This window comes from Protobothrops mucrosquamatus, unplaced genomic scaffold (assembly GCF_001527695.2).
Source record: "Protobothrops mucrosquamatus isolate PMUCROS unplaced genomic scaffold, P.Mucros_1.0 scaffold966, whole genome shotgun sequence".
NCBI classification, from domain to species: Eukaryota; Metazoa; Chordata; class Lepidosauria; order Squamata; family Viperidae; genus Protobothrops; species Protobothrops mucrosquamatus.
Window position 1 is genome coordinate 13827 of NW_015387209.1, and position 17868 is coordinate 31694.

The following is a 17868-nucleotide window of genomic DNA, read 5'->3' on the forward strand; positions in this document are numbered from 1 at the left end:
TGACTCATACACAACAACCCAGGTTCCATCCGTAACTCCTTTTCCCCCTCTCCTTACCATGCTCTTTTCATGTAAGCAATCTCCTGTATGTTTAACATGAGACTTTTACTTTTCCAATATATATAAAGCATCTGCTCAGGCAATTAGCTACAAAATAATGATTACAAAATAATAAAACAATGATTACATGATAACACTACAAGTATCAATATAAAATGGTTACTATATATAAAATAGCTGCTAGTGTCAAACTTAAACATACTAAAATCATAAGCACAATAAAATCCCTTCAATACTTTAATGTTGCAAGAAGAAAAACAAGCCATGCTTTAAACATTACTATACCTTCAGATTATGAAGGCCAATTTATTAAAGCTATTTAGAAAGTTCACAAATGTCCAGAGTCTCTATTCCTAATTTTTACATTATATTTTTTACTTCTAAATTCCCCAGGGATTCCTTAATACATTAATAAAATCTTCATCATCCAGAATGCCAATACTTAATCCTTCATAATAATCCTCAAATTCACCAAAGGAAACTTCACTGGGATTGCTGCAGGTATCCTCCAGTGTTTCAAGAAATGAAGTTTTAATTTCTTCCTCAGTTGCATTACCTGTTAAAATATTACTTACTATTAAAGTTGCTAGTGAGCATGTGAAAGCTTCAGTAAAACATTAAAAAATAAAAATTACACCTGTGTTCTACAGATGTTAAAAACATGCTATATATCTAACCAAAAAGATTTCCTAAGAAAAGCAAGTTAAAATAGAAAATTCAAGGGATATCTTAGTAAAGTAACTTGTGTATGAGTCTAGGAGGTAAATGACAAAATGTGCATCACCATGTCACAATGCAAGTTGTTGTTACTTAGATATTTTCATACAACATCATACTGCAAATGCAAAACAGAGGGATTGGTTTGTTTTGTAATGCTACTGCACAGATGCTCACAATAATTCAGTCTCTTACTTTAAGCCTACATTTATCCCAAACTTTGTAATGTCTTTTTCCAAATATAACAGACTACAATATACACCAAATGAAGGCCCTGGGCTAGTTCAGGTTACTAAGATTTCCAAGAATGCTGAAAGAAACAGTATCATTATGTTGGCAGCTAATTGAAAAATGAATCTGGTCTTGTGTGTTCTGCTGATCAACATAGGAATGTTGTCTATTTTGTCAACATAACTGCATTCAGCAGACAAATATTTGAGACTGCATATGAATTAAATACCTCATACTGAAACTTCTTGAGCTTTTTTTAAAAAAAAACATTCTTCTTTCTTTCCATTCTATTTTTATAATGTATTTTTATATTTTTTGAATAATCAAGCAACCTGAAAAAGCAGATGCTTGCAAATTCTTTAGTAACATTAAGCTGATCTAATGGAAACATGTTATACATGTAATGAATAGTCCTTATCTGCAGAAAAAAATAAGTAATGTCGGTCTGTCCGGAAAGCCATGCAGCTAAAGAAATGGCCATAGGAATAGAGTTTCATGGTAAGGATCTTGAAGTCAAATAGTTTTAGAAGCGTAGAGATAGAATATAAATTTGCCCCAAAAGACTGAAGATATATAAACTAAGATAGGGATTACCCAAGGCAGATATAATAAATTAAACTCTTTCTTAAACTGAATGACTATAATGACTATAATCTCCCTGCACCTAAGAAGTAGTAGCAATACAAACCAATAATTACTTTATTATTAATTAGACAATTTGTGCCACATTGGGTCATTATTTCAGAGATATTTCCTTAGCTAAACAGAAAAACAGAATGATCATGGGCAGGCAAAAAAGCAGTGGGAGTGGCAATGACTTCCAACTTCCTGTTGCCTTTCCTTGACTTACCTTGTGGGAAACTGGTAGGGAGCATCAGAAATTGATCTTCCTTCCTTCCCTTCTCCTTTCTTCACCTTTCCTATCATTCTGTCATTACCTTCCTTCCTTCCTTCCTTCTTTCCTCCCTCCCTCCCTCCCTCCCTCCCCTCCTTCTTTCCTAACTGTTCCTCCCTCCCCTCCTTCCTTTCTTCTTACTTCCCTGTTTCCTTCTCTCCTTCCCTTCCCCCCTTCTTTCCTGCACACCCTATCATTCTGCTATTATCTTCCTTCCTCCCTCTTCCTTCTCTTGAATACTTGACAGCTTCCCATTCACTTTGCTTGTGGGAAGCTTTCAGAGGAAAAGTCAGTGGGGAAGCCAGCAGAAGTTGCAAGATCAAGGGCAGTAATCAGGTAAGATGCTGCTGCCGGGTGGGGGAGGAAGAGAGGGGATGCACAGGGGTGAGGATTGTACATGGGGTGTGAGAGAGATGCCATATAAGTTGAGAAGGATATGTGGGTGTGTGCCATAGATGCCACATGGGTTGGGGAGGGTGCACAGGTGACTGTAGGTTGGAAAGGGTGGCTATGAGTGCACAAGAGGTGAGGGTGGAATGGGTAGGGTCTGTGGGAAAGTGGAATAGGTCAAGAAATATGGAAGCAAGTGGCTGCTGCTGGGTGGGGGATAGAGCAAGGAATTGCAAAACAGTCATGGAACACTGTCAATTAAGATCACATGACCGCAGTAACAGCCAGTAGCACTGAAGCAACTACAACTTTCCCAAATTTTATTCTGTTGGGAGTCATGGGTCCCAGATTTTAGATCTGTAAATTAGCTGATTTGAGGTACCTAGATTCAAAAAATGTTGCCCTTCTAAAGCACTGTTTCACCTAGTTAAAGGTCATGATAACAAAAGTTTTAGTAGTATATAGATACCTGCTATAACTTGAGGATGTTTTCTAGCACAATAACATTTCTTGATATCTACCATAGGGACTCTGCCAGTTTTATTGTAATCTAGCTTCATATAAGCCTAAAAATAATCAGAAAAAAATGTGAGCATCAAATATATGTAAAAAATGTTTATATACATCTGGTATTTTTACGTGAAAATAAAGTAATATTAGCAAAATTATATCAACATGCTACATATATAATTTATATTTGTGGAATACCCGACTTTACATAAATGTTTGGAAAAAGTGAGAAATTAAAGAAGTAATTGGGTACACCTAATTGAAATTAACCTCAGTGCAAGTAAGCTTTTAAAATTTCCTCAGGACAGTAAGTTTTGTTCAATCAGTATCTTATAACAATAAATATATTTTCTATTTAGAAAACTGAACGTGTTTTTTTTGTTAACACTACCAATTTCTTAACACATTTTCCCTGTTGCATAAACAGTAAAGAATTTTCTCACTGACTCACTTATTTTCACACTGACAATTTTCTTCAAATGACACAGAAAGAACTTTTCTCACAGTAAACCAAATCTTGACATTCTCCCACCAAAAAAAATTCCAGTAAAGCATTATACAGATTAAGAGTATTCAACTTTTAATACATGAATTATAGTCTTAAAATAAGATTACTTACTTTCCTAACAAATATTTTTCTGTATTCATTCATTTCTCCAAGAATAGCACGAGTAAATTCAGTGTAATCAATTTCACCATTATTGTCATTATGTAGAACTAACCATAAAGATTCAAATTCCTAAATTTAAAATACAAAGTCAAATTAAGTGCTGCATACCTAACTAACAAAATAAGTACCATGACATTAGCAGAACTCAAATTAATGCTTCAGGGTATTCATTTGAAAATTGTGCATTTCTTAAAAAAAATGATGTAAATATTAAAATACAAACTTTAGTATTTAATGTTTCAGATTTCACCAAAGCAGCAGTTCAAACAAAAGGTTGTGGAAGGGGAGAGAAAGACTAGCTTCATTCACTTTCTTCATATTCACTATAGTAGCAACAATCAAGTAAGTAATTCATCCCCAGCTTATGTTACAGCTGTCTTCTATTGGCTAGAACAGTGATGGTGAACCTATAACATGCATGTCAAAAATGATACATCACTATGTTTTGGATGACATGCCAAATGTTCACCAACACCCAATAATTATTCTCAAAATGTGTCCTTTTCTTGTGCAATTTTTGGAGGCTAGAGAGTGCAAGAATGGGGTGTGCTGTCATGCAGCCTTTAGACCCACCAAAAGTTGTGTGACAGGGCTGTGCTCTCACACAATCTCTGGAGCCTCTGAAAATTATGCAAGAATGGGGTTTTCAGAAAGTGCGAGAAGAACATTCTTTGAAGCTACTTCAAGAATGAAGGACACCTAAAACCCATAGTAGGCTCAGGTAGGCCACAGGGGCCTGTCAACAGAAAGAAAATATGGCCTAAAAGTAAGCAGAGAAAATAAGCAGCAGGCTGGTCCTGCCTATGGGGCAATTGTACTATTCCCCAAGCTCAACAGTTAGTTTCCATAAACGTCCAAGTAACTAAGATCCTATTAGTATTATATTTCTCATTTATGCATGCATGCATTCATACTGCCCAGATTATAACTTTGTGTGGGGTAGCATCAGATTGAAACACATATGAAAGTAAGCAATAAATATAATGACTATAAAAGCACAATGCAAAATAACCCAAAACCATGAAAGCCTTGTATTTTGGCCCTGGACGGTATTATCAAGATCTTCTGCCTGGCTAGGTGTCCAAAGCCCATCCTGCAATATCACTGGGTTTTTTTCCTCATATGAAAACTCTAATTTGGAGTTTCTTAAGTTCCCAAACCTCTAAAAGCATGCGTGTTCTTCACATACAATGCCATCTCATCCTCCCACTTTGTCTGGCCTATTCCTTTTCAGGAAATTGTATTTTTCAATCTTTGCAAATTGCTCATGAATTACATACCACGATGTTGAAGTAATGCCTATTAAATTGTATCTACTCTCTTATATAAGGATTTTGACATACCTCTTCAGTCACTTCTAAATGAAATACTTTTAGAGCTTGTTTGTAGTCTGCTTTTGTAATATTTCCATTTTGCTTCTTGTCCAATTCACGAAAATGTTTTCCTAGTCCTGAAACAATACGAACTCCTCTTTTACTTAATTTTGGTCTCAAATTATCTAGAAAATAATTAAAATGGTTGATTAAAATTATGATTCTTTCTCTTAAGTACAGTAATTGTTTTCAAATATGTAAAAGTGTGATCTAATCTACCTCAATATTGCCTTTTAGTGATATAGTATGATAAGCTGAAGAAGAATTATTTTCTAATTCTGCTATACAAGGAAATTACTAGAGATGCTCAGAATTTATCCTAGGATATTCTACATATAAAGAATTATCCCATTCTGACAGAAGATTGCTAATATCAAAGAAAATTCACACTATTTTTTTCTGTATCAAAAAATTATATTACCTACAATCAAAAGCCTTTTCTGAAAGTATACTGTAATACAATTACTATAAAGTACAATCTAGGTTCCATGAAAATATTTTTATAGAACTCATAGACAAGAATTTCTAGCAAACAGAATATACAAACCTTGAATATTCCTCAAAGTTTTTTTCCAATCATCTTCTTCCTTGATAGGATGTTTCTCATTTTCTACATTATACATCCTATAATATATGCATTTGTTAAGCAGTCATAAATACAGAAGGTTACTTTCACAGATAAATATTATATTTTACATATAAATTAGGAAAAACAGATTTTTTGACTTGTAAAATATTTTACATATATTTATAGTATCTAAAAACTTTGAAATAAACTTATTCTAAGGTTTAAAATGAGCCTCCCAAATCTAGCAAGACATGAAAGTATTTTATGCAGGAATACATTGTAGATGGCTTCATAGATGCAATGAAGAGACCTCTGTATTTAATCTTGGAAGGTGAGACAGCTTTTGAAATACAGACTCTTAGGGGTTATTTGCTTACCCAGTGCATGTGATTATTAAAACTCACTCAGCTTGAACAAGGGATAGCCCAGATTGATGATTAACTACATGTTAACCAGATTAGTACACATGTGAAACAGTCCAAAAGATAAGTAATTTCACCTTATCAAAAGAGATAAATTCCAGTTTTTGAGAATACATATTTAAAAAAACAAGTTCAGAAATATTCTGTTTCTTAAAGAATTAAAAGAAACAAAGTCTTAACTTGTTCAAGCTAAATCTTGAGAGTTACATCAAATAATCTCATTTGGGTATATTTTCTAGTCAGAGATAATAGAATATATGAGACAGGAAGGGGATTTGTATTATTACTGTGTGATAGCATCAAAGCTATATTATACTTTGCATTATATTAGGCTTCATATCAAAGCCAGGTCCAGGTCCTTGATTTGTGTGTTTGGTTTTTCATTGTTTGTTTATTCTGGCATGCACTTTTGATTTCGCCAGCCCCTCACTAATACCAAGACAGACTGGAACTGCTGTTAATTTTCTACATTGCATCACAGGGTTATTAATATGTGAATACTGTAGGAAATTAAAGTGGCAGCTAAACACACCCACATAGGACTCCAGACCAGAAAAAATTACATTAAATGGAGTTTCAGTCAGGCATTACCTAAAAACATTTAATAAATCTATTAAATCTGCAAAGACAAAAAAACACACTGTGCTTTTTAATCAGTAGTACTAGAAATATCCCATTAGAAGGTACAGAATATATATGATCTTTCTCCATCTTACCACTTTTCACTTTAGTAGCCACAATCTGTACAAACTATTTCTGAACTTTCTTTTAACAATGGGCCCACAAAGAGATACTTGCAATCACTCATTCAAAAGGTATCATGTCATGTCTAGCTAAGGCCACATCTATCTTCTTATCTTTACTTCCTAGAGTTCCTTAATATGCCAAGGATGTTTCTTTGATAGTCTGATTAATAGATTAGCAAGATCCTAGCCAACACCCATTTTATATAAATCTTTAGTATTCCTACTCCTACTTGCTGGCCCAATTCACAGACTGTCTAATTATGCATTATTGAACAAGCCACCATAGGATAAGTACCTATGATATGCAAATATACTAAGCCAAAAATATGACTTACACCTTATAATTTACTACTCATAATTTCTAGATTCATAAAACATACCAAGGCAAAGCCAAATAAACTACATTATATATGTCTGTCCTGACCACTTTCTACAGGGGGATGATCAAGAGCATCCTGTCATACAGCATCACAGTTTGGTTTGAAAGCATCACTGCTTCAGGCAGGAAGGCGGTGCAGAGAGTGGTGAGAATGGCCGAAAAGATCATTGGCAGTTCCCTCCTTCCCATCCAGGACATAGCACAGAAGCGTTGCTTGAGCAGGGTCCGTAAGATTATCTGGGACACTACACATCCTCTTCACAACCTGTTTTCCTTGTTACCTTCTGGGAGGAGGCTTCATGGTATCCGTAGCAGAACATCCAAATTCAGCCATAGTTTCATTCCATACAGCATTAACCTTGTGAACTCTCAAGCTTCCTCTTTCCGTTATATATTCAAGATGGACAATATTTAATATTTATTTGCTACGTATATGTAGGGGTGTGGGTCTATACATATGTTGTTCATAGTATGTTTAGGTGTGTGTCATGTATGTGTTTCACTTTGGGAGCGGGCAACTAAATTTCATTTTTGATGTGTGCCGTTGTGCCCACAGTAAAAAAATGACAATAAAGATTATCTTATCTTATCTTATATCAAAATGATGTATTATCTCAGTTACTATATCTTCTAATCTGCTATTTTTAAAGATTATAGCATATTCTTTTTCTTACTCCAAATAACTACTATTGATTTATTTCTAATCTCTTACATTTATTAGACTATCATTAAAGTTCTAGAAAGAGCTACAAGAATCAGGGAGAAGCATGGAATATCCATTGCAGTATTTTTTCCCCTCTATTTACAGGTTTTCTTTTATAAATAATAATGTAATTGCCAATTAATTCCCACTTTTGAAATGAAACTATTAAACTAGTGTTAAATAATCACATGTTCTTCATATGTGTTAAGAACTGATTTGGAATTCTTGGACATATAGTTTCAATATTTCTGAGGGACCTACATTACATACAGTTCTGCAATTCTTTTTTGTTTTAATTATATAAAACTGCAATTTGAGTGGAAGATTAGCTTTTTTTCATTAAAAGCAATGAAAAAAAGATACCATTTTTAATTGTATGATATCTCTCTTCAAACAAATTCAAAATTGCACTTTTTAGAAACAGTAACTATAACATAAGTAATGTTAGATGTATTTACACATTTTTTCTATGTTCTGGACGAGTTTCTATCTTCTACAAACACCCAGTCATATAGTAACATTCTACTATGTGTACCTCTAATCAGGTATTAACATTTATGCTGGAGAAATACAAACAAACCCTCAAGCCAATAGATATAGAAAATATTTTTGATCAACAAAGAGGATTCATGAGCAGATACTCTAATTCCACTTACTTTAGAAAAGTTCTAGCCATTCCATCAATATTTGTGACACGGATTGTAAACAATGGTTTCCGCTTAATACTTTCAGGAAGGCCAGGATGTTGAAGGCTCAAAAAAGTTAAGTCTGCCCCCTGTGATCAATAATATAAGAATGATTTAAAACTCTATTCCACAAAATATCAGTACAATATTAAAGAGGTGAATTATTTCAAATATGTCTGACTTTGAGAAACTTGAAAGCATGATGTCAAACCAGACTAAATCTTCTATGTTATCCATCCAGTTTTCTGCAAGGACAGTAATCTTAATGGACAGCATCTGTCTACTGTTCTGTCTTCAGTTATCTTTTCTGCTGCACGCCTGTCCAATTATATATGAATATTTTGTTTATTCTCCCTCATTCTCCGAATGATCTTTTCTAAATAAGCCACTTTTCTCTCACAATGCTTTTATTTACTAACAGATAACACCTAACTTCCATGATTTTGACTGTTGTACTTATTGCCTCTGGACTTAATATGGCACAGTTGAGAAGAGTTGGAGTTCAGGATTATAAATTTCAAGACTAAAATATCCTTTTCAGATCCTGGGGAAGCAGAATTTATTCAGGGTTAAGAGTTGAATTTCTTATCAGAATATATGAACAGAACAGAACAATTTTGTTTCTCATATAACAGGAAAATATTTTTAAGTCATTAAGTTCTTTTGTAGCTCATTTGATAAATTGAAAGTAATATCTTGATTCAATTAGTCTACGTCCAGTTGTTTGCAGATGTGTTGTAACATCCTTTGTATAGAAAAAAATATGTAATTCTGAGAAATCTATAATCTTTAGAGAATCAGGAACAAAATCCATATAGACATTTTCATATAGTAATTCCAGATGAATACCTCTTGTATTTTTTCTTTTAATTGGTTTTTTTCCTCTTAATCAGCTGTATATATGAAGATGTTGACAAACATAAAATAAAATACATAGTATGTGGACAGTATATTTTTCAGTCTATGAAAATCTACACAGATTCCCAACAGGTAGAAATAGTTGTCACGGGTTGCTAATCATGACTAGAGGTTCTTGCTATTATCACTTATAGCCACATCAGAGACTATATATCAGCATCCAATGTATGCGTTTACTAAGACATAAGTATTCTTCATTCCGATATTGATTGAATGATTGTACCCTGGTTTACCAGGGGTGCCAGACATATGAACACAGGAGGACAATCTTGGCACAAGAGAAGTGAGCACTCCGTAAAGCCAGAACTGCAAATGCTGAAGCAACAGTGTCCACATTTCTCTGTTCAGTATGTGGCAGAACATTCCGTGCTAACATCGGTCTAATCAGCCATCTACGGACACACCGTTGATGGCCCACAATCCACAAGATGTCAAGGTCTTCATCGAAATCGATGGACGAACAACAACATGTATTAAGGATATAGAGCACTATGTTATCTGTTGTAGTTAACATTTCTTCAGTTTAAAGTACAAATTCATACTTTCAGGATGTTATGCTGCAAATTCCAAATGTTCTAATATTGTTTTGTTATCCAAATTACTGTCAGGTTAATACAGTGACAAATAATTCTATGTACACATTCCATTATAGAGGAATGTGCAGTTCCTCTAATGAACATCACTACTATACTGTTATTGGTAATAATTTCTTGAATTTTAAAAAAGATATTTTGAAAGAAATTCCTTTGTTGGGCAAAGTTGAGCTTCAGGGTTTAGTCCCCATGGTCTATAAACTTAAATCCTAAAGCTCAATATTACCCAACAGAAACCGGACATAAACGCCTATACCAGTCAATTTCTCAGTTTTTAGAAGTTCCAGTAGATACTTTTTGATTCTCAACACTCTGATAAAAATTTGGTTTATGCTTTACCAAATTAAATAAATAAGGATTAATCACTTTAAGAAGCCATGCAATCCTATTCATTTAATCATAAAAGATAGTACACATTGTGCTCAGTAATCTTCAACTGCCCGTCTGCCCTCTTGTGGCAAAGGGAAGATATGTAGCCTTAAAGCAATTTAAAAACAAGTAATTTTTTATTTAGCTTGCAACTAAAGAATTCGGGTGAGATCTTTCTGAATATTACTTTGGTTGTGCATCTGAGCAATGTTATCAGAATAAATGTCTGCCTGCATTCTCTGAATACATTAAATCGGTTTGAAAAATCATATTAATAATCCATCTAACAATGAACACTGAAAATATTCAAGAAAAAAAATGAAAGCAACAATTGAAAATAAAGTATCATTGCCTACCCATTACTGACAATCTCAAACCAGCCTGCAATGTTCTGGGAATCCTGTCTATACCCTTTGAAACAAATTTAATTAGCAATTAGTAGAAGGAAGAAGTACAAGCTGGGCTTCAAAGAGGCAGAGGAACTAGAGATCAAATTGCCAACGTTTGCTGGATTATGGAGAAAGCAAGGAAGTTCCAGAAAAACAGCTACTTCTGCTTCATTGACTATGCTAAAGGCTTTGAGATGGGAATATCAGACCACCTTACCTGTCTCCCAAGAAGCCTGTACATGGGTCAAGAAGCAACAGTTAGAACTGGACATGGAACAACTGATTGCTTCAAAATAGGGAAAGGAGTATAACAAGGCTGCATATTGTCAGCCTGCTTAACTTATATGCAGAGTACACTTTGCAAAAGGACAGGATGGATGAATCACAAGACGGAATTAAGATTGCCGGAAGAAATATCAACAACCTCAGATATGCAGACAATACCACTCTAATGGCAGAAAGAGAAGAGGAACTAAAGAGCCTCTTGATGGGGGTGAAACAGGAGACTGCAAAAGTTGGCTTGAAACTCAATATTAAAACACTAAGATCATGACATCTGGTCCCATAATCTCCTGGCAAATAGAAGGGGAAGAAATGGAAGCAATGACAGATTTTATTTTCTTGGACTCCAGGATCACTGCAGACTGTATCTGCAGCCATTAAATTAAAAGACACTTGCTCCTTGGGAGGAAAGCTATGGCAAACCTAAGCAGCATATTAAAAAGCAGACATCACATTGCTGACAAAGATTCATATAGTCAAAACTATGATTCCCAATAGTGATGTAGGCTGTGAGAGTTGGACCATAAGAAAGGCTGAGCACCGAAGAATTGATGCTTTGAAATTATGGTGCTGGAGAAGATTCTTGAGAGTCCCTTGGACTGCAAGGAAATCAAATCAGTCAATCCTACAGGAAATCAATCCTGACTGTACTTTGGAAGGACAGATACTGAAGCTGAAGCTCAAATATTTTGGCCACTTAATGAGAAGGGAGGATTTTTGGAAAAAGACCCTGATGTTGGGAAAGATTGAAGGCAAAAGGAGAAGGGGACAGTAGAAGATGAGATGGTTAGACAGTGCACTGATGCAATGAACATGAATTTGGGCAAACTCCACCAGATAGTGGAGGACAGGGGAGCATGATGTGCTATGGTCCATGGGGTAGTAAAGAGTTGAACACAACTTAGCAACTGAACAATAACAAGTGGGGAAAAAGATACGTTCCAGCACAGGTAGAGTAGATTTTGGTCAGGATCACTGAAAATAAATAGCTTTTGACCTGTTCATATTCAATTATTTCAAGCAGAAATAATTCTTAAGACCATCACATTCTTCTCCTGTTTACAGGGAAGGAACACCATCCTTCCTTAGTATGAGAAATGTTCTGTGCTTCTTCCAGTGCAAAAGGCCTCTAGAAGCAAAACTGTACCAGTGATACGTAAGACAATTCTAGCTTTTAAAAGTATTTTCTTCCAATTTAGCAGAAATCTATAAAGTTTCTTAATCAAGTTTTCATCTCTTTTCAAGAGTATTTGGTCAAATTCTATCTGTTCTTTATAAAATCCCATTGTCTTTACATCTTTCTCATATCTTGTTTGGATTTGCAAATAAGGCCACCATGCTAAGTCAATACCTTGTTGTTGCAGGTCTTGCCTGTCTTTAAGTTTTCCATTCTTGTCCAAAATGTCTTTGTAGGTAACAAGTTTGTCATAGTTAATTAAATTTGGGTAAGCAAAAGCTTCCATTGTTGAAAGCCATTCTGGTATTTTAATATATATTTTTTGTTTAATTCTCTCCCATTCTAGAAACAGTACATTCCTTATAGCATGGTTTTGAAAATATCTGTGTATTTTATTTTTCCCATACCACAGGAAGGCATGCCAACCCAGTTGTAGGTAATGCCCCTCTAGGTAGAGAACTCTTTTATTTCTCAACGTTATCCATTCTTTGAGCCATGGTAAAATGGCTGCTTGATAATAGAGTTTCCAATCCGGGAGTCCAAATTCTCCACTATTTTTAGCTTCTTGTAACATTTTAACTTTAATTCGTGCTTTTTTCCCTTGCCATATGAATCTCAATATTGCTGCATTTAAATCATCAAAAAATATATTTCCCAGTTTTACAGGAATTGTTTGAAATAAGAAAAGTAGCTTCGGTAGGACACTCATCTTCACTGTCGCTATTCTTCCTAGCAGCGACAATTGAAGGTTTTTCCACTTTTCCAAATCTAATTTTATTTGTTTCAACAGTCTTTCATAATTATCTTCTTTTAGTGTTATACATCTTGATGTTAAGTAAATACCTAAGTATTTAACTTTTTTGACTATTTGCAGATTTGTCTTTTTTGTGAATTGGATTTTCTGTTTGTCTGTTAAGTTTTTTGTTAATACTTTAGTCTTTTCTCTATTTATTTTCAGTCCAGCCACTTTTCCAAAGTTTTCTATTTTCTGCAACAGTTTAGTAGTTGTTTCTAGTGGCTCCTCCAAAATGAAGACCAAGTCATCTGCAAAAGCTTGTAGTTTATATTTCTGCTCTTTTTTCTCCAGTCCTTTAATTTCCGTGTCCTGCCTAATATTTCTAGCCAGAACTTCCAATGTTAGAATGAATAGCAAAGGGGATAATGGGCATCCCTGTCTTGTACCTTTTTTAATATCAAAACTTTCTGTATAATCTCCATTTAAAAGTATCCTGGCTGTTTGTTTATTGTAAATTGCTTGAATTGCGTTTATAAAATTGTTGCCAAAATCCATTTCCACCAGCTGTTGGAACATAAATTGCCAATTTAAATTGTCAAAGGCTTTTTGCACACCAAGAAATATCAATGCCATCTGTTTCTCTGGATGATTTTCATAGTATTCCAAAACGTTTAAGATGATCCTTAAATTATTTTTGGCTTCCCGTTGGCTCGGCGGCTGCCGAAGGAGGTTGTTTGACAGCCTCCCGTCCAGGACTGTGTAAAAATCGCCAAAACAGCGCGTATCAGCTGTTTGGCGGTTTGAAACTTCTCTGGAGTAGGAGTCGAGTTCCCTAGTCTCCCTGGGTGCTTCCAGCGAGGCGAAGGTGAGAACTCCTCCGGAGCTCAGAGTTCCTCCGCAGATCGGGACGTCTTCGCTATTAGCGAAGCCAGACGCCGTCTCCACCTCTGATGTTTTTACGGAATATTTTGTGAGTACTTTTAACAGACGGAGCTAACTAGGAAACTTGGACTTTTTTATAAATAAATTAAAACTGTGACTCAGAAGATTAAATACTCTTCTCAAATGATTGAAAACTGAAAGTTAACTTTTGGAAGAAAAAAATGGCTGCGGCTTAGCCACTTCTTTGTTCTAAAGAGACACTTTCACTTTCCTTCCGGTTGTGGATTGCTACATTGTAAAGCTTGAAAAGAACTCTCAAAAAATAAGGAAAAATTAAAGTAAAATCTGTTTGACTTTCTGCTGCTTTGGATTTTATATTAAGACTTTTCTTAAATTTAAGAATGGCTTCCAAACGAGTTGTAGTCCCTGCACCACTTAAATCAGCTGTTGCCTCTCCAGCTGTACAAACTACGCAACAGAGAGCTAAAACTCCTCCACCCTCTTCACCACCCTATATTACTTTAAAGGATCTGCAGGATTCTTTGATGCAGATGCAGATCCAGATGTCTAAACAAATTGTACAACAAGTGAGAGTGGAGACAGAAGAGCTGCTTGCTAAAAAGAATGATGAACTGTGTGAGAATATGTCTCAAATCTTTCAGGGCTTTGCTTTTCATATGGATCGTATAGAGAATCGTGTGGAGGAAGTGGGAGAAAAAATGGAAGGGGTGGAAGAGAGAATGGAAAAAGTAGAAGAAAGTATAGAGATTGCTCAAAATGACATTGTAATGGCACAATTTAGAGAGATGGAACATGCAATAAGAATTAGAGGCCTTCAGGAGAACGCACAGGAGAAACTGAGAGAAGAGGTAATAGCTGCCCTAGCGTTGGCTTTAGACTGCGACCCTGAAATTATCTATGGAGAGATTGAAAAAATATTTAGAGTTAACTCATGGGTCGCACGTCAGAGAAAACAGCCCAGGGATGTTGTTGTTTATTTTTCTAGAAAAGTACGTAGAAATGAAATTATACAGGCCTTTTACCAGCAGAAGTTTCAGATTGCTGCCCAGGATATTATACTTTTGAAAGAAATACCTTCAAAGATCTTTAAAAAAAGAAAGGAGTTTGCTTTTTTGACTCAAGAGTTGAAGAAGCAGCAAATACCCTTTAGATGGGAAATACCAGTTGGATTGGTCTTTATGTTTGCTGGTAATCGCTATAGACTCAATACAGTGCAGAAGGCAAAGAATTTTTACTCAACGGTCTTGAAAGTTGATTTACCTTCTACATCACCAGCTAAAGGAGCAGAAGAAGGAGTGGAACAATTGATTGTGGAACTACCTGGAGCTATGTCGTTATCTGCAGGAGATTTTCAGAATTTACAAGTGTTGGAGGCAAAACAGGATCCAAAAGACCAGAGAATGACATGTGCGGCTCATAAGCGTAAGGAAAGAGAGCAACAGAAAGAGGCTATGCCCCAAATATGTGCAACTACTTCGGAGCCAGTGGGAGGGGCCAGACCTAAAAGATCTGTCACATTGGATCTTCAAGGGATGATTCAGAAGCTCCAAAAACCAAAGGATGGTTAAGTTAATAACTTTGAATGTTAATGGATTGAACTCACCACAAAAAAGGAGAAAAATATTTTATTATTTGAAGCAGCATAAGAATGATATTATATGCTTACAAGAGACACATATTACATCAAAAGATCAAAAGTACTTATTTAATCCAAAATTGGGCCTACACTTTGTGGCCTCCTCTCAAAAGAAAAAAGCGGGTGTAGTTCTTTATATCAAGAAGGAACTGATGCCAAAATTAATAGATACTGATGCAGAAGGAAGATTTGTACTTGTGGAAATTATTTTGAATGGGAAAAAATGTCTTCTTGTGGGCTTATATGCACCAAATTTATATCAACAACAAAAGCAATTTTTTACTGTTTTGCATCAAAAGATAATGCAATTGGATTACAAATCGGTTATTATGATGGGAGATTGGAATGGTGTAATAGATCCAAAAAGAGACAAAAAGACTTCAGCTAAAACTTCAACACAAATTAAATTGCCTAAAAGTTTTTTTGCTTTACAGGAAGACTTTGAGTTAAGAGATATATGGCGTGAAAGGAATATGGGAGAAAGTGATTTTACTTTTTTTTCGGATAGGCATCAATCTTATTCTAGAATTGACTTTATCTTGATTACTAATGACTTGATGCCTAGGATTAAGAAGGTAAAGATTTTTCCTAAGATTTTGTCGGATCATAGTCCTGTATGGATGGAGATCTCAACTGATGGAAGTAGTAGAAGGACTTGGAGACTGAATGAGAATTTATTGAATTATGAAACAAATGTGCAGAAATTAAAGGATCATTTAAAAGAATTTTTCGCGTTGAACATGAATAAAGGCACCTCTATATCGATGGTTTGGGATGCAAGCAAAGCTGTTATGAGGGGTGCCTTAATTTCAATGAACTCTGCTTATAAGCGAAAACAGCAGCAAAATTATAAAGATATTGAGCAAGAGATAAAAAATAAAAGAAAAAGCTTTCTCCTTAAATCCAATGGACAAGAGTTTAAAGGCATCTATTGTAATGCTGAAAGAACAGTATAATATGTTGCTCTCTGACCAAATTGCTATCAATCTGAAATATATGAAACATAATACATTTTGCAATGCAAATAAACCTGGAAGATGGTTAGCGTATCAATTACGTAAGAAACAAAAACAAAGACTTATTGAGAAAATAAACTATAAGGGTAAAGAAGTTTTTCAACAGGATTTGATCAAAAGGGCCTTCACAGAATACTTTTCTAAACTGTACGCCTCTGAGAATATACAATCAGATGAAATAGATAATTATCTACAAAAAGCAAATTTGCCTTGTCTTTCTGAGGACCAAAAAGGATTGATGAACGGTATGATCACGGTGGAAGAGATTGCAGAGGCATTTAAACAACTGAAGGTTGGTAAGGCCCCTGCTACAGATGGGTTTACTGCAATTTATTATAAAAAATTATTGGAAGAAATGTTGGAACCCTTGAGATGTCTTTTTAATGACATCTTAATAGGGGGACAAATACCACCATCTTGGAGATGTGCATTTATTTCACTTATACCTAAGGAGGATCAAGATATGACCCAGCCTAAAAATTATAGACCAATATCATTATTGAATACGGATTATAAGATTTTTGCAAAAATATTAGCCAATAGACTAATGCAAGTAATCAAACAGATTATTCATATGGATCAGTCTGGATTTATAAATGGAAGATATATGAAGAACAATGTTAGACAAATTGTGAATTTGTTGGAATACTTGGACAAAAACAATCAAATCCCGGCGGCCCTTATCTTTTTGGATGCTGAAAAGGCTTTTGACAAATTGGATTGGCAATTTCTGCAGCGGTTGGTTGACAGAATGAACTTTGGGGATAGATTTTCTTCAGCGTTAAAGGGTATTTATCAACTACAGTTTGCACAAGTGATTGTTAACGGGGATTTGACAGACTCAATTAAAATTGAAAAAGGAACAAGGCAAGGCTGTCCATTATCCCCGTTATTATTTATCTTGACTTTGGAGATTTTATTAATCAAGATTCGAGAGTCTTCATCTATAAAAGGAATAACTTTGGGCAACAACGCTTATAAACTTAGAGCATTTGCTGATGATTTGGTTTTTACTTTGTCGGAACCAACTGACTCGGCAAGAAATCTGATACAGACATTGATACACTATGGGAATGTGTCTGGATTTAAAGTAAATAATAATAAGACTAAAATATTAGTTAAAAATATGCTCATGAAAGATATAGAAATTTTAAGTAATGTAACTGGTTTTGAAATAGTAAAAAAAGTGAAATACTTGGGTGTTGATATTACTGCTTCTAATGCTAAATTGTATATGAATAATTATGATAAGTTATGGAAAAAAGTTCAAAAGGATTTGATGGAGTGGAAGAAATTACAGTTATCATTATTGGGAAGAATTGCAGCAATAAAAATGAATGTTCTCCCCAAGTTTCTTTTTTTGTTTCAGATGATACCTATTTTAAAAAAGGATTCAAATTTGGAAGAATGGCAAAGAGGTATCAATAGGTTCATATGGCAGGGGGAAAAACCTAGGGTAAAATTTAAAATTTTGCAAGATGCACGGGAAAGAGGGGGAC

The 17868-nt window shown here is 34.8% G+C and overlaps 1 protein-coding gene across 3 annotated transcripts in view; it reads right to left on the reverse strand.

Moving 5' to 3' along the window:
- Nucleotides 1-332: 332 nt before the first annotated feature.
- The window catches only part of CAPS2 (calcyphosine 2), a 43262-nt gene continuing 25726 nt past the window's right edge, over nt 333-17868 (reverse strand). For all 3 annotated transcript variants that reach the window (XM_015819670.1, XM_015819672.1, XM_015819671.1), the window contains exons 14-19: nt 8321-8439; nt 5394-5470; nt 4817-4971; nt 3423-3542; nt 2763-2859; nt 333-616 (exon numbers count right to left, since the gene is read on the reverse strand). In XM_015819670.1, coding sequence (XP_015675156.1) covers nt 441-616; nt 2763-2859; nt 3423-3542; nt 4817-4971; nt 5394-5470; nt 8321-8439 — 744 coding nt within the window. In that variant the 3' untranslated portion in view covers nt 333-440. The remainder of the gene's footprint in view (nt 617-2762; nt 2860-3422; nt 3543-4816; nt 4972-5393; nt 5471-8320; nt 8440-17868) is intronic.